Genomic DNA, 26,113 nt, shown 5'->3' on the forward strand with positions numbered 1-26,113 from the left:
GAAAGTGAATAATTTACAATTTTTATTAATTCTAAGGTGTTATCCTATGGGTAAATACTATTCAATGAGCTTAAAAAAATTACTAATTAAAAACTTCACAAAAAAGAAAATTATAGTGAGTAATCAAAATGCATTACAAAATAAAATAAATGGTGACATTTTGACATTTGACAGTGAGATTAGTTAAATTTTCATTAATGTGCTTTGTTTATTTTAGAATTTATATTTCATTTTTAACATAATGTTGAATTTTTTTTGTTAAGAAAGAGTGGGCATCAACAGCTGTGGTCATTAGCCTGGTGGAAATAGGTATATGAAAAGATGCCATGCCTGACCAGAATTCAAACTCAGAACCTCTGCACGAGATGTCAAGATTAAAAAATTGAATTTTTATCAAGCAATAAATTTAAAATAAACTATGTTGAGTTTTAATTAACTGGATGCCTCTTCTGTTTTTGATGGTGAACAACCAGAGAGGGTTATTATTACTTACGAAAGAAAAGCAATAGAATGGCAAACAACTGTTTTAATTGTGAGAGTCTTTAAGAACTTATTTATGTAAATCTATTTAAGATAATGTATTTATTAAAATCTATTTAAGTACTAATACTGAATGAACAAAATTTTTATAATTTCAATTAACAATTAACATTGTTTCATGACAAAAGGGGTTGTTACCACATACATGCCTAATTTAATATCGGCTGACGAATACGGTAGCAACTCAGATGTGAGCTGGCGTGCAGTATATATACATGTTGGTACAAGCATCACTCCCACCGCACAGTTCTCCCACCATAGCAGCACTGAGGCCCCACCACTCTCAGGCTCCAATAAAATAGCATGCACGAGAGTGAATTTTTAATTCACTGTCAACCATCACTTGGAGAAGACCAAGAAGAAGATGGAAGAAGACAGAAGTTCCCTGGCCGCCTCAACGTGGGACCTCCCAGCGGATACCAACATCCCCACTGGAGCAGCAGGCCTGGCCGGCCCACCGAGGGAGCCACTTCAATCTCCCTGCACCCTGGCCGGTGGACTCCTGGAGCCGACCCAGCATGGAATTGCTTGGGGACAACTGCCTCGACCATACTGGCAAAGGACAACCGACGCCAACCCGACACTGTGGGGCTCTGGGGGCCACCACTGTCACACTGTAGTGGGGGCCCAACTGCCACTGAGGGGACATCTGGTCTGACTTCAATGAACAAGCTGCAACTCCCTGACTTCGCCGGAAACCAGCTTCCGAACCCAACAGCTCTTCTCAGAGCTAACACAAAAAATGGCCCTTTTCAGGGTCACCACAAGGTTAAGAATTATGAGTCATCAAAGCCATTCGATGACAACAGCCCTTCTCAGGGCTACCATAAGGTTATTAAGTGCCACGTGCTGTCAAATTTATTCGGCAACAGGGTATATTTTGTTATTTTTCAATATTTTTCCTAATCTTCTTATAGCTATGACAAATGTAAAGCACAGAGGTAAAGCAAGCACAAGTCACAAGTTGCTTTCTCTGAGTAATGATATTCAACAAGCATCCAGTCCTGCATGATTTGCTCACTTTGGTGAAATTTGTCACCTGGAGTGAATACTACCAGCAATTCACATACTGGTGCTTGCCAATATGTGCTTGGCATGCCAATATGCAAGAGTTCAAGCAAAAAGAAGGTAATCAGAAACTACTTCATTCTCACTTTTCCTGTTAAGCCTGGCATGGGACTTGTTATTTTTGGTTACATTACTTCTGAGAGTAACTTGTGACTCACATCAGGTTGGCTGTTATGGTTACAGTTATCACAATTCTATAAAATTAAAAAAACAGAATGGAAAAAAACATTAAGAAGGAAAGAAGAATTAAGTAGTAAAATTAACTAGTAAAATTAAGAATTGCATCTATCTGTCACCTGCTTCATATAAATACAAAATAACAATATAGAAATGTGCCCCTACATATGGATCGCAATCATTTTCCAATCCCCAATCTTGCTCCTTTTTAATCAGTTTGAACTAGTTAGTAACATCCATTAAAATTATGATTAATAATAGGTTGATGCTACCATCCTGTTTTACTGGGTCAGAACCCATTTGAATTCCTAAATTTTTTAACCAAATATCGGACTTTTCCTTCCACACAGTGATATATATATATATATCTTTAATTTATCCTTCCTGATAATTTTTCTGGATACACTTATTTTTTATAATATATTTTAAACTTATTTTCTTAGGGTGCCATATCAAATGCAACTCTCAGATTTAAAAAGGCTACATACAGCTCCCTTTCTCAACATATAACCCCGAATATTGCTTGACTCAGCATAAAGAGTTATCAGCGAAGAAAAGTTTTTTCTTTCATAATAAATATATTATATCTTATTTATTAAGAATTTATAATAGTAATCACAAAATATTAAATTTTAAAAAATTTTATTGAATTACAAAGTGGTTCTTGATGAAATTTAAATTAAATTTATATTATAGGATGTTTGAATTTACAAAAAAATAGTAAATACATTATAAAATATAGCATAAAATGTAACCAAGGATTTTTAAATAATTCAAATAATAAAACAGTAATCTTGAAAAGAAGAAAATAAAAATCAATATTCTCATAAAAAAACAATTATACATATAAAAAAAAAATTAATATTAGTAAAAAAAAAAAGCTGACAGTTGTAGGACACTTTCCCATCACGTGGCTAAAGTCGTGTTCCAGGAAAGTCCTACAACTGTGGATTGTTTCTGATGCACGGCTTACACACAACTTAATTTAAAATATTTATCATTTTATTAAAATATAATGTTTTTTCATTTATTTAATTCAATAATTCTAACTAAAGCATGTGCACATATCATATTTAATTTGCGTGGGTGTGATAGTACTAGTGGCAACAGCAGGATGAAGACAGAAGAATGGGAGTATAAACAGTAGGGTAGGGCGGACAGTCACTCCATTGAGGGCCCGTACGCCTTGGTGTGCGGGCACCTGAGAAGGGGGTGAACTCCAGGGGAGTTTGAGTTTGGGTTAAAATAAAAGACCAAGTCCCGGTCGGCGGGGTCATCCCTGCGGGAGCCTAGGCTCTTTGTGGGGTTGGCGCTGTCGATTAGAGGCCAAAGGCGTAAAGACCGAGTCCCGGTTCCCTGCTGAGGCGCTGGGGGACGGCATAGCCGGACCTTGGCTCTAGAGCGGGGAATTAGAGGCAGGCAATGTAAAACAAAAGATCCGAGACCAGGGAGACCAACCTGCCGTGCCGGACGTACAGCCGGCGGGTGGGGGATGCCTCCTTTGAGTAAAAGGACACTCTCCCCAACTGAGTATACTTAATTGGATATCCGGTCGGAGAGAGTAGGGGGGAAAAAAAAAAAAAAAAAAAAAACAGCAGCACTAACTAAACTACTGTAATTTCACAACTTACATAGAACATTTGCTTATATGGTCGACAGACTGGTGTAGACGCAAGGCTTAACACATCATGTACCGAGTCAATTGGGTGATCAAGTTCGAGACCCAGTTACTTTTTTACACTTTTAGATGTTAACATTTATTTATTTCTTCTGCTCACCTGTGATGTCACAACATAGAAATAGCCTACAGAATTCTTTGGAGTGAGGGTGTGATTTTGCAAATATTGTAATATTTTAATTGTCAACAAATGTGCCTAAGGGTCAATCTATTTGAAGTGTCCCAAAAAAAACATAAGCTGGTTGCTTGACCAATTCAAAAAAAAAACTGAAACTTACCATTTGTTTCCTAGATATTTCAGGACCTTATAACTATCTTTTTTAAACTTTTGTATTTAAGCAGTTTACCTGTGGCGACCATTTTTGTAACAGTGTGCACACCTATCTTTGTCATTGTAAGGGTTTATGGAAAAAATCATAACTAAAAACTATTGGTCTTGGAAGTATGAAACGAACAATTTAATAATATTTTCTCAAGCTAAAAGATTGGTCCAGTGATTTATTTACCTTTCTCTTTCTTTCTATGAGAAAATTACCAATAAAGTTGAACATGAAATATGATGAAATTTCACTTTTGGTAATTTTTCAAGAGGCAGGGATGGCATACACAGTTTGAATTATTTCTTTATATGTAGGTATATGTTAGCAGTTTTAACCAAAAATAATATGAATGGTGATATAAACTTTTATGAATTTTTGAAAATTAATTTTTTTAAATTCAAATATTAGCTTCAAATAACTCTGATAGGGCTGGCTGGTGATAAAAATCTCAAATCTGCACAACTTGAAGTGTTTTTGTAAATTTTATGGCATATAAATAAGTTTCTTGTGTATTGTACTAATAAAAAAATTATAAAAAACCTGTTAAAAGCGATACTATTTTGACTCACTAAATAAGTGCTCCAAGAGCACTTATAAAATGCAAACAAGACCTTCTTGTCTTGTTTGCATTTTACATTTTTTATATTTAGTCCCTATGTTGTTGAAGTTGATGTTTTCAATATTTTTAAAATATTAATGATAGATCATAATTTTATGATAACTTAACCAATACCAGTAACCTAATGCAATTTTGATTCAAAAATGCTTGTAAAAATTACCCAAACTGGGATCTCAATAAGTAGCCTACATCTTTTCATCAAGAATTCATTTTTATTTTTATACTGGTTTATTTTTATAAACATTATTGAAGAAAAAATAACTTTTAGCAAAATTTCAATTACTCTTCAATGAAATAGCCTATTTTTGTAGCAATGAAAGATTATTATTTTAGTGTGGTTAATCAACAGCTGTAATATCTCTTTTGATAATTCTCTTGAAATTGTGTGAGAACGATCCATCACTGTAGTTAGTTCAAGTGACGTCAACTTTCTCAGAACTTTGCTTTGACGTTTTGCTTTGATACAACCAAAATGCTAGAAGCAGCATCCAATTGTTCAATATTGTGATGTGGGGCAATGCATTGCTCTTGGTCTTCGCATTCATATAGTTCTTTGTTCTGCTGAGAAAAATACTTTTGAAACAGTTAACACAAAGAGACTTTCCAGGAACTAAATTTAAATTTGGAAAAATGTGTTCTTTAAGAGCTTGCTGTAATGTTATTTGTACCAAACACTGTTTTATGACACTCTTCATTCACATAAATTATTCCTGTGGAACATTGTCTTTCCATTGTTTTATGTGAAATTACTTGAAAATAATGTAAAAATTTAACTGATTTTAAATTTGTAAATATATTAAGTGAAACTTATTTATTCAATAAACACTTCCAAATACAGGATGAAATTTGAGACACTCTGTAGAGATGTGAACAGGTCACTGACTAATATTGAACTAACCAGTCTGTAACTGCAAAGATAAATGATTCAACAAGCATAAATGAGCATGTTGCAAAATGAATTTTTCTGACAACTGGAACTGACTTCAAGCACCTGCTGTTAAATGAACATTGCAGTTGAATGGTTCAAACAAGTCTATTTCAACTATAGTAATAAGTATAAAGTCCAAGCAAGACAAGAAACCCCCTTGGTGAACTTATTCAGCAAGTCAAAATAGTGTCACTTTTAACAGGTTTTTCATGATTTTTGAGAGATAACTTTTTTATTAGTACAATACACAAGAAATTTATTTATTTGCCACAAACATCTAAAAAAGCACTACAAGTTGTGCAAGTTTGAGATTTTTATCACCAGCCCTATCAGAGTTATTTGAAGCCAAAATGTGAATTTAAAAAAAAAATTAGTTTTCAAAAATTCATAAAGGTTTAGGGGTAAGTATATCACCATTAATATTATTTCTGGTAAAACTACTAACATATACCTACATATAAAAAAAATTCAAACTACGCCACCCCTGCCACTTGAAAAAATTACCAAAAGTGAAATTTCACTAATTTTCTTGTTCAACTTTATTGATTATTTTCTCATAGAAAGAAGAAAGTAAATAAACCACTGGACCAATCTTTTATCTTGAGAAAATATTATTAAATTGCTTTGTGTTTTATCCTTCCATAGTTTTTTAGTTATGATTTTTTCCATAAACCCTTACAATCACAAAAATAGGTGTGCGCACAATAACAAAAATGGCCGCCACAGGTAAACTGCTTAAAAAAAAAATAGTTTTAAGGTTCTGAGACATGTAGAAAACAAGTGGGCAAGTTCCAATTTCTTTTGAATCGGTCAAGCAACCTCCCTTGGGTCACTTCAAATGGATTGACCTCGTAAGAAAAATATGACCTTAATTAGGTGAAATCTTGAGATACTGAAGGTGACCTTGCTCTGCAGCCTAACCCCTATAGTTTTTTACACACTATATCTGAAAAGTTCCCAAACTAAATTTCTGTAGTTGATACAAGTAACACCATCTCTTGGACAAACAAGGAACTATGTAGTACGATGTTTGACATGTATGTGTGTGTGTGTGTGTGTGTGTACAAAATTTCATCAAGTTTCGTCACTCCAGTCTTGAGTTATATTCGGCCACGTATGTTGTGTTCATGTGACCTTGTGCGAGCTCGTGTCATGGAACAGAGAAGCCTGATAAAATTTTGTGTTAAACTTCAAAAATCTTTCATTGAAACTTATTCTATGATACAGCAAGCATTCTATGATGAAGCTACATCTCGTACTACAACATAGATGTGGTGGAAGCACTTTAAAGACGGTAGAGAGTTGTTGGATGACAACAAACAAAGCGGGAGGCTGTCAACAGCTGTTCACGATAAAAACGTTGTGAAAGTGCGCACGCAACTGGTCAAACCATGAATTCTAAATTCGATTTGGAAGTAATGAAATGCCTGATGTGTCGCATTTGTCGAATCCGGCCCAAGTACCGGGATCCGAGAAGTTGGACTATGTTACACAGCAATGCCACATATGGCAACAGTTTTAACATGTTATTACGCTACAAATCAAATTACTGCCTTATCCCACCTGCCCTATTCACCCAACTTGTGCTACACAAAGATCTTACTAGTGACCATCTAGGAATTTTGAGATAAACCTAGGAAATCGGATTATACAGGTGACCCACCACGCATGGAGACCAACGATGACCCCAGACTAGTTCATTTGTTAGATCGATTGCGGAAAGAATGACTGCAAGAAAAGACCATAACTTGGATGGATTCTTGCAGGTTATGAAGGAGTGTGATGGACTTAGACCCCAATCAGAGCTACGTAAAAAAAAAACATTTATTGGTGGTCTCAGGAAAGTGTTTTCCTGAGACCAGACTAACACTTGCAGCCCGTAGACAACTACAAAGAGCAAAGCGGAACCACCCTGAAGAAATTGAACGAGCAGAAACTCGTTACAAGAATACATGTAAGGAATTCTGCGCTGCAGCGAAAACATCCAAACGTGAGGCTTGGTGCTTGAGCTAGAAGCAAATTGGGTGGTTGCACCATGCTTCAAGATGAGATATTTCTCCGTGGATGAGCTTCGTTGAGCGGCCTCTCAGATCAGCCCCAATAAAAGTTTGGGGCCAGACAGCATCCCAGAGACTGCTTAGAGACATGGAAACTAGGAAGATAGACTAGTCCCTAAACCAAAGACAAATGATCTGATTCCAGCCTATTGACCGATATGTCTTCTGTCCACTGTGGGGAAACTTTACTAAAGACTCATTGCTGACAGAATCTGAAGCAATGTTAACACTATTGGAGGTCTGTCGCCAGCCCAATATGGTTTCATAAAGGGAGAAATGATGGTTGACAGTTTGAGAAGGTGGTGACATGGGCATATGTTCACCCAGTCACCATGGATGAACACATGCAGAGTAGGCACCAGGAGGGCCAGAAAAATTCTCTTGATGGTCCTCCTGGATGTTCGCAGTGCTTTTAATAGTCTACCGTAGATGGTAGTGGCTAATGAGTTGGCAGACAGAAAGATCAGTGATTATTTATGAGCAGTGATATGTGACTTCCTACATAAACGTGAACTACTCAGCACAACGGTAGATGGTGAAATTAGATTCCAGATGCAAGGTGGGATGCCTCAAGGGTCCGTACTGAGCTCCCTCCTTTGGAACCTTACATTTAATGGGATTTTGAAGCTGAGGTTCCAGGAGGGGGTCTCTGATTGCTTATGCAGACGACCTAGCACTGCTAGTGTCAGGACATGAAGAAGAAGACATCAAATACAGAGCGAATAGACCGATTAAACAGGTGAGCAGATGGCTCCAACCCAAAGGACTAAGTTTCAAACCCAAGAAAACTCAGCTTCTCATGATGGTAGGGAAATGTAAAATCAGACCCATACATGTCAGAATAGATGGTTATCAGGTCACAACGATATAATGCATCAAATATCTGGGGATTTGGTTCCAACAATCACGAAAATTTAACAAACACCTTGAGATGGTCACATGTAACGCAAAGAAAACCATTAACTCTTTAGTATGCTTAATGGGAAACACATGGGGGCGAAAGGCCATGAAAACAAGACTGATCCTCACAGCAATGATGTCCATCATATTGTATGACACTCTGGCTCGGTTTTTGGCTTTTAACATTAAAAACAAAATTAGACCAAACTCCCTACAATGAAGAATGAATTTGAAAATTTCATCATCTTATAGAACTGTTTCTACAGCTACTGCAGGGGTAGTACTGGTAGGGGTACTGCCCATTCACCTCCAGGCCCAGAGAAGAAAGGAAGTCTATAAAGGCATGAGCAAGACACTGCCAGATTGTTATATCAAGAATGGCGGGAAGAGTGGAACACGACCCGTACAAGTTACTGGACATGAAGGTTAATCTCAAGATTGAGACCATAGCTGGAGAGGAAAGATGGAGAGGTGGGTCATCTCTCAGTTCTTCTCTGGCCATGGGGAATTCGATGACTACCTGTATAGGTTTAGAAAGAGAGAATTTGCTAACTGTGTCTCCACAACATATGATATTTGAATGTGTCAAATGGGATAAACACAGAGAGAGCTCGAGTTTTGGATGTCACTCCAGATACAACAGTAGCATATATGCTTAAAGGACAATAATGGAGGATAGTTGAGAACCTGGTCACAGGGATCCTAAAAACTAAAGAGAAAGATTGTAAGAAATGGATCAGAGACTTTAATGTCGAGATAGGAAAAAAAGGAGATAAGAGAACAAAATCTGGCTGCTGGGTGGGACCCAGTTCACTCCTCTCCAGTGGTTTGAGGCAGGTGAATCGAAGAATCAAAAGATCCAAACCGGCAAGCAGACCTGCCATGCCGGACATACTGCCAGTAGGTGGGAATGTTCGTTTGAGTTAAAGGATACTCTCCTGGATTGAGCTAAACTTGATTGCAGATCCAACCCGGGAGAGCAGATGAAAAAAGATAGTAGGAAATTATATAATCCTTTAATACATAAACTTCAATGTAATTAAACTTTGCTAAGCCGGATAAGAACATGCAAACCAGCACTACAATAAAACAGAATAATTGGGATTAACAAAAGAGAAATTAGTTAATCCATTGAGGGTCTGGAATATAATAGAATGCCAAAGCTACTTTAATTTTAATAGCCCTTTAAGTGATGAAGAAAAATACAATTTTTTTTTTAATAATAAAAATTAAATGAATTATAGTCAAGAAACAAAATGTATATTTTTTAGATGTGCGGAATAAATTTTAAGAAAATATTTTCTCAAAATATTCATATATAGGAAAAGCTTAACAAATCTGCTTAAGTAAATTTTTTTAAAAATCTAATATCCAAGATATTTTTAATATCTAATATGAAAAATATTTAAACCAAAGGGAGATACAGCAAAAGAACAAAAAACAAATAATTCAATTTTAAAAAGTGGGGTTGATTTTTTTGAAAAAAAATTATTTTTAATTATTTATATATACATTGTTCATAACAAATTTGCTTTAATAAAGTTTTTTTTTAAAATGCCTCTGAACAAAATTTTAATTTGTTTTTTGCGATATTCTCACAACTCCCTCAATGAATTTTGAAAAAGTTATATGATTATTGCTTCATATATAGAAATATTTGTGCCAAATTTGAAGAAAATCGGTACAGTCAATCCTGAGAATAAGGCCAAAAGCAGTGCAACACACATACATATCATACTTACAAACAAATGTTTTTTAGTCTAGATGAACTCAATGAACCCTACAGTACAAAGATTTGCAAAAAATCCTGACACTGCATTTTTGACATGATCACCATACTTTTCCCCTTAATATACCAATTCTAGGTATACTTGCTCAATAAGTAAAAAAATAGTACTAGCTTAAAAAATATATTCTCAAACCTTTCTTCAAATTCAACTTTTTAAAGTTGGTTTCAAGTTTAAAATAAGGTGTTCATAGTTTTTTTAATCCAACAATAATTCCTAAAATGTAAAATTTAAAGAAGATTTGAAAAACATCACTTTCAGCACATTGGAAAGAGGAAGTAGATTTCACCGGTGCTGAGTAGGGGATAAAAAAGATTTCCACCTTAAAGTTAAGAAAAACTTCAAATTTACTTAATATGACAATGGTTGCATGTAAAAAAAGTTTAACATGTTTAGCATACACAAGCCCCACCTTCTTACAATTCCAGCAACATTTTGGTCATTCCTTGCCGCAAGGGTTGGTCATATCAAAAATTATTTCAGACAAAAGTTTTTTGTAATGTTTAGAGGATAATGACAACTTTAAACCGATTTGATACTGTGCCTATTACGGGAAGTATGACTTTTTTTTTTGTCTTCGAACCTCATGTTTTCAACCCCCTAGGCCAATGATTGGTGATATCAAAAAACTTTGCTTACATAAGTTTTAGGCCCTAATTCAAAGAATAGTAGGAACTTCAAACAAATTCGATATTCTACTTAATAAGAAAGTTATAGCGATATTTTCTTTTTTCAAAAAAGCCCCTGCATGGTTTGATTTTGGTCATTAACGAACTTGACTGAGATTTTGGGACGAGTTATTTTTAAGGAACAATTTGAAAGTGACTGGCACAAAATTAAGGCAGTTTCGTTTCCACAAGAAAGTGTGTATATAATATTAAAAAAAATTATATATATATATAATTTTTTTTTTGTGGTTTTCTGGTGGGCAAAAAACGCTTTGGCATTATCATCGCCCAGAATAAAATTTTACAAACAAAATAAATAGTAAAAAAAACTATCTTAAAAACTAAAAAAATTAAACAAAAACTTACAACTAATATCACAGCTAAAAAATTATTTTTAAAACACTTAAAACTAATATCACAGCCGTAAAAATTAAAATTAAAAATAAGTGTAATAATAAAAACGTAAAATTTAACTAAAAATAAAAAGAGCTTAAAAAGTCCAAGAGGGGTATAAAGGGCCCCAACTCAGATATCAGGAAATATAAAAAAACTAAACCTAGGTTAAAAACTAAAGTAATAAAAAGCTAAAACTTACAATAACACAGATAAAATATCACTAAAAAACTTAAAACAAATATCACTAAAAAATGTATAACTAATATCACAGAGGGAAACTTAATAAGGTGAAATTTATTTAAAAGGAAACAAGTAAAATAATACAATTTAAATAAACATCAATAATTAAAACGAAGTCCAAGAGGGGTGTAAAGGTACCTTCTCGGATACAGAATAAAAAAAATATAAAAATCATAACAATTAAATGAACAGAAAAACAAACACATTAAAATAAATTCTTCAGCATAAATAATATATACCACAATTTTAATTTTGTGAAACATATTAACACTTCATAAAAATAGCAACACCTAGTCTAAAATTTCATTATTATTGCCCAAAATTTGGCAAATATAAATTTGCCAAATTTTTATGTAATTTAAATTTATGACGCAACACCTCATAACATATGCAATCCACAAGTAAGTGGTGCACAGTCAAGCGGCAGTTGCACCGTGCGCATAGGAATGCATGTCCTGCTGACATCAGGTACTCATGTGAGACTGGTATGTCCTAACTGGAATCGACAGAGGACAACTTCCTCACGATGAGTTTTTCTGCATGAGGAGTCCCATGGCAACACAGAATCTTTAATGTGCTGGAGTTTAATCAATGGTAGCCATCCAGCCACCTTGCCAGTTTGCTCAAAGAGACCGTTTTATACAATTAACAAAGTCAGAAGCAGCAACACGAGTGGTGAAAGGAAGTTAATTACATACATCTTTAGCAGCGGAATCTGCACATTCATTATCTGGAATTCCCACATGGCTAGGAATCCAACAAAAACTCATGTGTTGCAATGGTTCAACTCGGCGATTGCATTATAGATTTCAGTGACCAAAGGATGTCTTGAGTAAAAGTCTTCTGGAGCTTGGAGTGCACTACACGAGTCGCTACAAATAAGGATATGTCGGTACTTAGAGTTAATGATATTCATAGCATATAGTACCTTATTTATAGTATATAGTTCAGCAGTAAACACTCATAATACCAGTAGACCAAACATGTAAGTTCTATCATTGACAACAAATGCACAACCAACAGTATCATTCTGTTTCTATCCATCTGTGTATACTACTGCGTCTGGGTTAATCTTGGAGAGAATATAGTGAAACATTTTCTGGAAGACAGTAGGTGGTGTTGTTCCTTTATTGTGTATCGTAAGGTCAAACATAAAATTTATAAAGTTGATTCCCCATGGAGGATATGAGCACAAATGTTTTGGAAAAATAGAAGGAGTGTCAACATTTATAAGGTGCACCAGATGTTGGGTATGAACACCTAAAGGTGCAGTACAATGTGGATGGTCCTCACACCTTCGTATATTAGGATTCCCAAGGACTGGGTCAAAAGCCAGGTGATTTGGCTGTTGTTTGAGACAGGCAAAACAAGATGCTAAAAGCTGGTCCCTCTATCCCAAAGTGATGGCTCTCCACAATCAACAAGAAAGTTTGCAACAGGGTTTGATCTAAATGCACCTGTGGCAAGCCGATGGAAAGCATGATGTACAGCATCCAGCATTTTAACCACAGTATGACGGGCTGAAGAGTAGGTGATGCAACCATAATCTAAACAGGAATGAACTAAGAAATAATAAAAACATATCATACATGACTGATCAGATCCCCAACTGGTGTTGCTAAGGACTCGCATCATATCTAAAAGTTTGGAACATTTTGTTTTTAATTCTTTGATGTGCTTGAACCAAGTAAGATGGCTATCAAAAAATACACCTAAAAACTTGACATCATGAGAGATAGCAATAAGCTCTCCGTTCAGAAAAACTTTCAGAGTGGAAGGGTCCCGCAACCAAGAAAAGACTACACATTTTGTTTTTTCAGGTGAAAAGGTGAAGCCAGTAACCCTGGACCAAGCTTCAAGGTGAGATATAGTGTTCTGTAGTAGTCTCTCTGATGTGGGTGTTGAACAGGACGCAATGCGTGTAGCAAAATCGTCAACAAGAACATGAGACAGATGGGTGCACACATTTAGTAATACTGTTGACAGCTATAGAAAATAAGGTGGCACTTAATGCACTATCTTAAGGCACTCCATTCTCCAAGATGACGCAACCTGAGAGAGAATCTCCCACACAAACAAGGAACATTCAGTGATCTAAGAAACCCCGAATAAAAGCAAGCATATTTCCCTTAACTCCCCATTCTTTGAAGGTGTTTAGAATACCACGTCACCAGGCTGTGTTGTAAGCCTTTCTGATATCAGAGAAGATAACAATGAGGCGCTGACAGAGTAGGAAAGTGTTTTGAATGGCTGTTTCCAATGAAACTAAAAGGTCAATGGAAAATCATCCTTGTCAGAAACTACACTGTTCTGGAGACAAAAGGATCTCTCCAAGTACCATGTAAGCCTGCAGCTCATCATTCTCTCCATTACTTTGAATATGATGCTTGTCAAGGAGACAGGGCAGTATCTTGAGGGGTTTGCTTTGTCTTTGGTTTAAGTATTGGTAACCCGCCGGGTTGGTCTAGTGGTGAACGCGTCTTCCCAAATCAGCTGATTTGGAAGTCAAGAGTTCCAGCGTTCAAGTCCTAGTAAAGTCAGTTATTTTTACAAGGATTTGAATACTAGATTGTGGATATCAGTGTTCTTTGGTGGTTGGGTTTCAATTAACCATACATCTCAGGAATGGTCGAACTGAGACTGTACAAGACTACACTTCATTTACACTCATACATATCATCCTCATTCATCCTCTGAAGTATTATCTGAATGGTAATTACTGGAAGCTAAACAGGAAAAGAAAAGGTTTAAGTATTGGTACAATAATGACTTCTGACAGTTGGGAGACTTGTTCAGAGAATAAACCATTATAAATGTTCAGTAGATGTTGTAGCGCCAAATTAAGAAGGTGTGACAGCATACTGAGGCGAATGTTGTCAAGTCTACAGGAAGTGTCACTTGAGTTTTTAAGTGCGTGTGTCAACTCATCATTGAATACAAATGGGGCGTTTAATTCGCCAACCAAATCACCAATGTTTAACGTTAATACTTCCACCTGTAACTTGTACCTTATAAAAGTGTTATTATATGATGAAGTGAGACACTAAGCAGAAAGAATTTGCTAAGGTATTTGCCACTGCAGAAGATGATGAAAGGAGTTCTTCTTCATGAATAAGACCAAAATAGATTGTTTTGGTGATCTGCAAACTGCACAGATCTTTTCCCACACAGTAGATGTGGGAGTAGTGCACGAGGTAGTGTTCATGTACTTCGTCTATGACTTCCTCTTAGCATCCAAGAATGCTTGACAGCATACTGCTCTAGCCCTGTGGTATAAATTTAGATGTTCAGTTGTAGGCCTGCGGTTAAATTCGTGTAGTGCCTGCTGTCGGTTGCTAATAGCATTTTGGCAGTCATCATTCCACCACGGAATGGAAGGACGTCTAGGGTTACCTGACGTTTGTGGGATATATCTGTTAGCATTCTCAAACATCATGGACGTAAAAGAGGAAAGTTGATTAAGGAGTCATACTGTGATTTGAAGGCTTTATGGTATCTGTTCCAATCCGCCTTTTCAACAATCCATCTCTGTGACCTTTTTTCCACCTCGCAGTCGACACCAAAAGAAATAATAATTGGCCTGTGATCACTGCCATGGAAGTCATCACAAACAGACCAATTACGATGAGGGAGTAAACTTGGTGAGCATATGGAGAAGTTGGCATTGGACAATGTACCATATGATAACGACATGTATGTGTGTGTGACCCATCATTTAGTAGACAAAGGTCCAGGTCTTGTCTCACTTTACTTATCATATTTCCTCGAGAGGAGCAGAAAGATGAGCCCCAAGAAATATGGTGGGCATTGAAGTCTTCTACTATTAACGATGGCAAGGGGATTTGTGTGAGGAGATTTGATTTTTTTTCTAGAGCATTGAACTAAGAGTTTGGTGAGAGAAACAAATTGCAGATATGCAATTTGAAGGGAATAGAGACCTTCACAGCAACAGCAGGAATAAGGGTGGCTAGTAGCCTTGTAGCCAACACCTCATTCTTCATGAAAATAGCAATTCCACCACTCTCTCTACTGTCTACTAGACAGTCGTATCTCTCACATCCATAGCCTCTGAGTGTTACCACATCTTGCTGTAATAGATGCATTTCTTGGAAACACATTATTAATGGTTCATGTGCGCACATGAACACTAACACCTTCAATGTGGGATCGAAGACCTCTAACATTCCACGAATAATGTTTGTAAAGGTAGTTAGATACAGAAATATAGATAAATATATGAGAAATTAGTTGTACATGATTCGGTTTTTCTTTTTCATATTTTTAACTTTAAAGAACTCCAATGCCCTCGGATTGGGCAGTTCCTCAATCATATCCTCCAGTATACAAGGTAATGCAGGAGAAGATTTGGAAGAATGGGAAATTGAAGATGACATCCCAGAAGAGGTGGTTGTGTGGGCTCATTTAACAGGGAGCTGATTTGGTGGCTTACCAACAACTGTATTTACTCCTGTCCACAAAGGAATCTGTGAGGGTTGTAGCAACTGGAAGCATCACAAGGTGGATGTCTTCTCCTACAGGGTTGGGATGGCTGCAGCTATCGACTTTTCATTCATTTTGGCAAGCTCTGCAATAGTAACTGTAAGTGAAGAAACTTGATCAGATAACACCTGCACAAGCTTCTTTGACTCACTGCAGGATCCACATTGTTGGTTATCTGCGTTTAAAGGAGCTTTGCTAGATGTTGTGGCGGCAAATAAGATATTAGGTTTAACTAAGTTATGAGAGTTGATTAATTTTCTATATTTTCTTTGTGCCGCTGGAAAGGATAGTTTCTGCTCCATACAGATTCTGAGAATTGGCTTCTCTTCTTTAAAAGTTGGGCAATCCCAGGAACAGGCTGTATGTGATCCACTGCAGTTCGCACATTTCTCGTTTTCTTGGCAGTTAGTGTAACTGTGGTCTTCCTTAGCACATCGAGCACAGATCTCTGTTTTTGAGCAAGACGTTGAGTGTGTCCATACCCTTGGCATTTGAAACATCGTCGTGGATTGGGTATGAATGGTCGTACTCAAACCAATAAATAACCTAAACCTTCTCTGGTGGTAACAAAAGGTTACATGTCAAGATAAGGGAAGGTGTAGGTTCTTCCACTCTGCATTGCCTTTTTATTATTCACTTCACCTCTACAACTTCCTGAGTTCAAAGCTTACTAGCTATTTCATTAATGTCCATCTCCAGAAGATCCTGGCAAAAGATTACTCCTTGGCTAATATCTAAAGATTTATGGCATGCTGCCTTTATGTTTATATTACCCATATTGGTAAGATGTAAGAGGGATCGGTTCTCTGTCATTAAACATCTCAACCAATATTGATCCGTCTCTTAATTTCTGGATGTTTTTTGGTGAACCAACTACACCTGTTATCACTTTATTTATCAGGAAGGGAGAGACCTTTTGAAGGGAGCCTCCTTCCTTTAAAAAGGAAGGAGGCTCCCTTCCTATCGTATATTTCTATACAGTGGATGGGACGCATCACCATTTAATGTATTTTCTTCAATACAGTTTTTATTCTCATCGGACAATGCCGAGTGAGGTCTTTTCACATGAGTAATATTTGTGGTTTTTTCAGATGGACTACCAACCGTCATAACATTATTTTGTGGACTAGAAATTTTGGTCCCATGAATACTGGCGATATAATGGACCACTCCAGCACAGCACACATGTACTAGATCTAGGGCTAATTATAAATAGATTCGCACTGGTGCCCAGAGGACATCGTTTGAAACTCACTTCGTAGAACCATTCACCCATCAGTATGATAGTTCCCACCTTGGGTTATAGTTGCGTTTCATAAGATGTCACAATCGCCGAGTGTAAATGTAAGAAGAAACAGTGTAGGATGTTGTTGTGTAAGGTTATGTTGAAATTTGTGTAGTGTTCCTGGTGTAGCATATGTGTATAATGCAAAGTGTTCTACAGCTCTGTGTATATATATATATATATATATATGTATGTATGTAAACTGTGAAGCTGATGGTGGTTTTTTTGGGGTCTGGGGGATGGGAAACGCGAAGATATGTCAAAATTTCCCAGAAGTTGAATCATGGTACCCATTACAATAGGTAGCTTTCTTATGAAATCTAATCTACCTAAAAGTATATTTTTTTACTTTCTACAGTAGTTTTTAAAATCTATTTTATTATTGATTAAAGTTTATTTATAAATCAACTTCATTTAAGAAAAGGGTTTCATTCAGTCTGAATATAGCTTTTTAATATACAACCAGCACTCTTCAGTGAATGGGTTCCAAAACTGAAGAGTTGATCAATTTTTGGATAGAATCAAATTAATAAATAAATAATATTTTTTTGATTTCTATAGAAATATTTACTTTTTAATATTGGTGTGAAATTAAAACAACTACTAATAACCCTAAATGAGAAACTAACTTAATTTTTTTTTTTAATTTTTTTATTTGCTTTAAAGGTTTATTTAAATATTGTATTTTAATTTAAAATATGCAGAGGCCTTAAAAATACACTGTCCATATTAAATCTAACCATTAGAAGAAATACAAATGCAGGGTGAACTACTTATTGATAACAACAAAAAGTGAATTTAAACAAACAATTAAACGTGAGCAAGCCACTGTTAGTGTGGGAATATGAACAAGGGTAAGTCTAAAAGTAAAGTGAAAGTTTAAAAAACTCTAATTTTTATTTATTATTACCCAAATAAAATATGCTTATTTTTCATAATAACACCTACTTCTATTCACTTAGTTCATCTTTTAACAAATGTTTGAATAAGTTACTGGAAAAACGTTTTGGTCTAGTGTAGCCAATTTTGCATCACTTTCATGACTTCTTCATTTGAATGAATGATTTCCTCTCACAGCTCTTCTTTAAGTGGAACAAAAAGATGGAAATAACTTAAGGCCAGGTAAGAAATTATGGTGATCCAACAGATCAAAACAGATATTTTAGACTAACTATTATTTTGTTGGTCATATGATGTTGAAAGTTTACTATATCTTTTGGAGTAGATCTTTGCTTTCAGTGATTGCAACAACTCATAACAGTTTTCACAATTCACAATTTCATCTTAAGACGTGAAGTGAATAAAAATTAAAATTTCATATCCCAGAATCCTGTAAATTCCTTCCCAGAATCATGTAAGTTCCTTCATACAATTATTTTGAATTTTTTGCAACAGGAGATAAGGATGTTTTTCCAGACTAAACTTTGTCACTTACTTTCAGGTTCAAATTGATGGACCCATGTCAACAGTTATTATACACTTCAGAAATTAGTGTCCTTTATCTTCATTATTTCAAAAGCTTCTGGAAAATTTTCATATGATTCTCTTTTTAGATATCTCTTAGTTAACATGAAATCCAGTGAGCAGAGACTTTACAAAAGTTTAAAGAATGTATGATTGAAAACATCCACTTGTGGTTTATGTTAACCTCTCTTACAACTTATCAATAATTGTGATTAAACGACATATGTTCACAAATTTACACTTCAATATTGATTCACAATTTACACTTTGTCATTACTGTTTGAAACAGGTCTACCTTTCTGTTGCTCACCAAAGAGAAAAACCCCTACTACCTTTTTTAAAGCAATCCGTTTGTAAATCTTGCTTCCACTCAAACTCTTGTAGATATCTACAAATAATCTCTTATTAGTTTCACCATCTCTTGACTTGAGAAAAGGTGCTCCACTGCTCAAATTTCTTCCATGGTGCAACCAGGTAAAGGAGCATTCATTTAAACAATATTTTCAATGGAAAAGTAAATGATAAGATTTATAGCAGAAGTGCTGTGAAAAATGTGATTGGGAAAGAAAAATCTCTTTTTACTCTTTGAATTTCCTTTGTATTAGTTTTTACCCTGTTTCCAGAAAATTTTTACAATTATTTTATTTTTTTGAAAATACTAAGAGCTACATATTATTGAGTGTAAATTTTTTAATGACTATTAAAAAGATAACTTCAAATTGTCTGCCCAGTATTTTTTATTTTTTAAAGTTTAATTATTTCCCACATTTTATTTCTATTTAAAATATGGATACACCTACAAAAATCCTGCCCTAATGAAAAGAGCCATTCAAAAGAAATGTGAAAGTAAAAAACCTGCATCTTGATTAAAATAAGAAGAGGAATTAAAGAAACAACAAAAAAAGTGATTTGAGTCTGAGCTAAGAAACTCTGATATGTGAAATCCATATTATTTATTCAAAGTTTTTCAACCAATGTTATGTTATTTTTACACAAAAAAGCTTTAAATGTAAGAATAAAATAAGATCAAATAGTAAGCAATGATGATGAAAAAAGAAATTTAGATCTTAAATTTTCTGAACAGAAATTGTAAATTTTTCATTTAAAAGAATTTTTCCTACAATTTTTCAGAAAAAACTTTCAAATACAGTCAATAGAGGAACTTAGACTATAAAATAAATAATCATCAAGGTCTGTCAGTTTGAAGAAGAGTAACTTTCTTGAACACATAAAAAAAAAGTTGTATGTATATAAAATACATGTGACAGGGAATTACTCTGGACTTTCTTGGGAATAATAAGTAAAAAGGCTGGGTCCCTTTAGTTGAAACAAAATAACCTTTTTGATCCTCTTCAATTATCTTTCTTCCACTTTGAATCACTGTTAAAAAAAATTAAAATTCATAATTCAACTCAATTAGGCAATACAGTATAATTACCTAAGCTTCCTACCCAACATTTTGCTGCTTCAAAATCAGGAGTGTGAAGTTCAAATTCTTGTGTTTCTGGTATATATGTGGCAACTGTTCTCATTCCTTTTACATTTGTTCCATGAGAAATTTCAGTCAATGCAAAACATCCAGCTATCTAAAATAATAATGAATAATAAATAAAATTAATATCTTATAATAATCACTGACAATAAAATTTTCCCACTAATAATCTAACTTTGAAAATCACTGATGCGAGAAAAATCCTTTTCTTGTTCAAATAATTATAAAATTATACAAACAGGTCTATTATTTCAATTCATTCTAAATAATAATTCAATTGAAAAAAAATGTATTATTAAAGATTAGATCGTAATTCAGTCATTTATTCATGAAGGTCAGATGTAAAAAAACCAATAAATTAAAAATTAAAATTATGAGAAAAAATTTTCACATGTGAAATAAGTCTATGAAAAAAATAATAGTTTATACGATGAATATGTAAGAACGTATAGTTATATACTATTCATGTATTGTATAGATATAGATAGATAGAGATAAATCTTTTTTACTTTACTGTTATGTAAAGTTGTTTTTAACACTTATTTTAGATTTTTAATAAATAACATGTTTGCTTTTCTGCATTTTTATATAGAATATTTTAATATTGTATATAATAAAAATAAATTTAGTAAATTATGTTCAAGCTTAACTTTTGGCGTGAAATGTTTTAAGTACTTTATAGTACTTTTAACATTCAGTAGCATTTGGAGAATTTCAGTTTTCAAAAAAGGAAAACTATGTGTAGAAACTAGATCTTTAAGATTACAACATATAAGGATCAACTATATGTTATTTATGTCCATAAAAATTGTGTTCACAAGAATTCATCAGTTCCCAAAAAAAATGTAGTTTAATATTCATTAAAATAACTCATTTTTTGACATAGCTCACAAATAACTAGCATCTCTCCATCAGCATTACTAAGAATAGTGAGGGGAGTGAAGTAATTTCTGACTGGTAACATAATGCTTCATAAAGCTTGGCTCCAGCCTATTGAAATATTAAACCATAGATTTTAACATTTTAAATATTGTTTCTGTAGGATAAAGATTATTCTGAGCTGAATTTTGTGGTGTGGTGTTTTAGACAGTGAAATTCAAATAAAAAAGAAAAGGGATCAGAAAGTTATAACATTATTATATAATTAATATTGCTTTTGTGTTAAACTAAAGCCACTGATTTTGATATCCACATATGACAGCAAAAGGAGGGATTTGTATGTTACTTATCTATAGTTTACAAACCATTAAGGAATTAGCTGAGTTAAAGTACAGGGAAGAGAGATAATGTATTTTATTCCAATGCAGTGAGGGATGTGAGAGTAATTGAAGGAGATTATGCAGAAATGTGAGATGTACTTAAGGAGACAGGATCAAATGAAAATGTGATTTTAATTAGGCATTCCAATAGGAGAGTAGAAGAGTTAGGAAATACTTGATGAAATAGGTTTTGAGGGAAATCTTGAGAAGGAAAAATACTCTAAAAATGAAGTTATTAATGATGAGGACAACATTTATTTAGATGGTTGATAATTTAATTATAATTTTAAATGAAAGAAGTAAAGGAAGCACAGTTGTGAAATTTCAATACATAGGGAATGGATTCTGTAGATTTTGATGAGTGAATTAGATACAGTAAGTATGGTAGATGATTTTAAGATAACACTAATACATTTTTCAGATCATATGCTGTTAAAATTGTTAGTTAATAAATGTGGGACTAAATATCTTTAATTAAATTTGTAAAAGACACAGCTGATTGTGATAGCCAACCCATCCTTCAGTTTCTAGGCCTATGGCCTTTATCTGCAGTCCTCAAAATGCCCTGACTCAGCATTGCCAAGCTATTGATGTACCTTCCTTAACATCACTCTCCAGCCTCAACAGGAGAATAATGAAAGGCTGCTCTTCCTTTCACCATCTTCAATGACTTTGTACACATATCTTACCAATTTTCATCAACTTTTCCATTAATTCTATTATCTCTTTTCAAATTCATTATACAACTAAAATTGCCACACTTCTTTCTCTGACATAATCCTTATATTTTAAACTCCATTTCAACATCTTTTCTTCTTTCTGTCTCTAAATACACTTGAATACCTCATATCTTTTTCTGTCACACTACTTAAAATAAAACTTTCAGTTTCAATATCCTTTCTCCTTTGTCTATTCCAATAAAACTTTCAACACTATTCAATATTTTTTAACATTAGTATCCTTTATTTCGAAATAACTGTTCGCTTTTTTTTCAATTATGTTAACTACCCAATAATGCCACAATCAGATTATTGTCATTACTCTAATTTCAATTGAATAACCGACAGAAAATGTTACATACTTTCATACGTGTTTATTAATTTGAATAACTGATGTAATTTGATTAAGAAAACAATAATATATACAACTAACTTAACAGAAAAATACTGTTTAATAGTCTTTTTGTTTTAATGGACAGTTTAAAATTATTTTCTCGCAAACGTTTTAATGTTAAAATATCGGCAGCTGCCACTTAATTTTCTTCAGTCCACTTGATACACACGTTAAACACACTCAAAAAACTTTCATGACCTACAGTATTAATGAATGGTGAAGGTATTATGTTTTTGCCATCATCATCATCTTCGTACTGATTCGTCTTCAGTTATTTCCTGGTTGGTCATCAATTGATAATTTTCATCTTCAATTCTAGTCAGCCATTCATTAATGTCATCTTATGTCAGTCCTTCTGAGCTGTCCTGCACAGCTGGGCTAGTGACTCCCTAATGTCCTTTACTTTAGCACCAGGACTGAAATAACTACTTTCGGATGTCGTTGGTATTTGCTCATTTTCCACTAGTTTTCTGCATTTTTTGTATAAATGTAATCCAGGATGAGTTGGCCACAAGTTTTTCCAACAGCACACTATTGTTTGGCAGGAATCTTTTCCTACGCTTGTGCAAGATCAAACACGACATCTTTAAGATTTATTTCTTTTTGACATTTTAAAATGGGCATGTACTTGGTAATGTCTACTTTTCGATTTACTCATCACACTATTCAATGCAATTTTTGTAATTTGTTTTAACTATCTGGACTATATTCTGATCCATCGGCTGAATGATAGCTGTAACATTTCGTGGAAGAAATAAGAGACCCTATCTTTACTTTCTAAGTCTTTCTCATTTGGGCACCCATACAATTGTCTAAAAGTAACAGTGCTTTTCCTGGTAAATGTCTTTGTTTAAGGAATTTTTTTAGTGATGATACGAACTGCTTAACAAACCATTCAAATGCTCAGCTTTGATTTTTGTATTTTACAGAAAGCCTTATGCTTTTAAAAGCCCTAGGATTTTTGGACTTGCCTATAACAAGCAATTCAAGTTTATGGATACCACTTGCATTTGAACAAGACATAAACGTAATTCTGTTTTTTTTATATTTTGCAACATGGAGCACTCTTTTCAGCTAATGGATTCAATGTTTTTTTTGCAGCAACCTCCAAAATAAACTACTTTAATCAGCATTATAAACCTGGTCAAGACCAAGGCCCAACTCTTGGACTGTCTTTATAAATTTTTCTTTATATGGCTCAACGCAGTAAAAATCACAAGAAAGTTATGTGTTATGTTTTAGTGGTTTCGACATCTTCAAAACTAAAAAAAATTAAGTTCAGATACTGTTTAAGATACAGAAAACTGGAAACGTTAAAATGAATATGACAACTAAACCCAGCACACAATCATGTGATACTGAGACATGTAGTAAGATACTGTACGAAATTTAATGTCATCTGTCGACCCAAGCACTGTTCAAGTCGCCACCCAGCAGCACCACATGCTCAACTGCAGACACAGCTAATGATGTTGTCAGCAACAACCAGAAGTACTGTGCTGTTATTTATTAGAGTATTCCATGTAATCTACTAACTTAAAACATCATATTCATCACTCAGCCATGACATCTCTGTGTTTTATCAGTTGTGATGACAAGCATAAAAGTTGGAAGTAAAAAAACAAAAAAAAAAATGCCATTACACGAACTGCATCAGCAGTTAGACAAAAAGTGGTACTAACATGTTAACTGTACATTCTTAACAGAAGAAGAGTTATTAATCATAGTTAATATATTTAATGGTATTGTGTTTAGTAGGTATAATATATATACAGGTGTATCATGAAATTCTCCCTGGGCTTTCATATTCTACTCTTGAAAATAATAGAAAAGTTCATATAAACACATGTCCTAAAATGCTTTATTTACAAATTATGGGTAGTGAAGAACTTCACCCAGTTTTCAGCTATCCCTATGAAAGGAGGCCATACTGACATTTTAAGGAGCTGAATTAGTGATTTCTTATGGTTTTTTATAATAAAAATAGGTCTCAAAACCATATCTGCCATAGCTTTCAAGAAATCTAAGTGAAAAATCAATAAATTAGGATAAATACCCTGTTTTTTATGTTTGACAAACAATAACTTTGTTAAATAGGTAATAAACACATAAAGCTTTTAAACAAAACAGATAAAGAATTTAATTCTAAACAAAACTACACTATTATTTATAGACTAAAATAAGTAATGGGACCTCTTTTAAGTTGAACACGCTGTATTTATTATATATTGGTGAAAAATACTCCTCAGTTCTATGTAATTCTTTTATGTAATCAACTTTTCAAATGTCATCACACTAGAAACTGAATAATGAATATTACTTACAGTCAAGGAAAGTAATTTTGATTGGTATAATGTGTTTTCCTCAGATGCTTTATAAGCATCAGAGTCATAAGACTGAGACAGAATATAAAACAACAAATCAATATAATCCTTTTTGTGGGAAACAATGCATTGTATGCATTGTTTTTACTCAGTAGGTAAAACATGCTCTGCATCAATATAAAAATAACACAATAATATGTATCTTTTTATATAATGCACACTTTACATTAGTAAAAAGAAAAAATTAATAAAAACTTATGAAATAGCAACTTGTTCTGCAATGCTTAAGGAACTTGATTCAAATCTTCTTAACCATACATTTATTTTTTAAACAGATTTGAATCCATATTACCAATGGGATTATTGGTGTTCTCTGAACTCCAGCAAATCCAATTCTCAAGAATGGACTGTAGCAGCCATCCCTTCAATCAGATAAAAACAATTTCTGAACTGTAACTGGGCTAATAGTTATCTAAAAAAATATGTTCAGACATTTTTAACATTGTTAGAAAATTATTTAAGTGAAGATTTTACACTAAAGTAAATAATTACTTATCATTTTACTTCTGTTTCTTTGTTCTAAATATCTCATAAAAATTAAATATACTACTAATTAAATGTTATTTAACCTGACCTGTAATTATACAAGAATATAGTGGACAATCGTGTTCTTATAACTTCTTTACTCAAGCAAAGCTCAGGTAGTTTTAATAAAATGTGACATAAATCTGCTGTAAGATTTTAATTTCATTCACAATTTGTTTTTATATTTTATCAATAGATTTTTTAAATGGATAAGAAATAATGATAACTTTTGGACTTCAAGCAATCCAAAATAAATGAATTAAAACAATCGTTTCTGTTACTTTTTTATGATCTAAACTATCAAATAAAATTAAATTTAAAAAAATGTATGAAATTATTATTATTGTTTAAAAGACAAATAAAAAATTCAATTTATATTAAAGTGTCTTATACTGACAACTCATAACTTTCTTCAGTGACAGTGCTTCACTTTGTACTACTGTTCTAGTTGAGGTAATTGCTTGTATTAATTTTGGGTTAAAAAGATACATGTTTAGGATATGTATGAATTAGAAAAACTGCCAGTAGAAACTTCAGCTCTAACTCCAGTGCAAAGCAGCAGTATTAGTGCGATAAGAAAAAAAATATAAAGAACGAACAGTTTTAACATTAGCAGAAAGTATGTTAAATATAAATTTGTTTTAGTTTATCATTACAAACATGAATAGTTTTGCATAATCTTCACCACTGACCATCAAGAAAAAATCATATAC

General features: G+C 33.8%; 1 protein-coding gene across 4 annotated transcripts in view; it reads right to left on the reverse strand.

Annotated features, from left to right (window-relative positions):
* LOC142323909 (peroxisomal acyl-coenzyme A oxidase 3-like) overlaps positions 1-26,113 on the reverse strand; it is a 73,747-nt gene that overhangs the window by 34,545 nt on the left and 13,089 nt on the right. For all 4 annotated transcript variants that reach the window (XM_075364256.1, XM_075364255.1, XM_075364257.1 and 1 more), the window contains exon 6: positions 20,066-20,213. In XM_075364256.1, the coding sequence (XP_075220371.1) occupies positions 20,066-20,213 (148 nt within the window). The remainder of the gene's footprint in view (positions 1-20,065; positions 20,214-26,113) is intronic.

The sequence above is a fragment of the Lycorma delicatula genome, chromosome 4 (assembly GCF_047948215.1).
Source record: "Lycorma delicatula isolate Av1 chromosome 4, ASM4794821v1, whole genome shotgun sequence".
In the NCBI taxonomy this organism is placed as follows: Eukaryota; Metazoa; Arthropoda; class Insecta; order Hemiptera; family Fulgoridae; genus Lycorma; species Lycorma delicatula.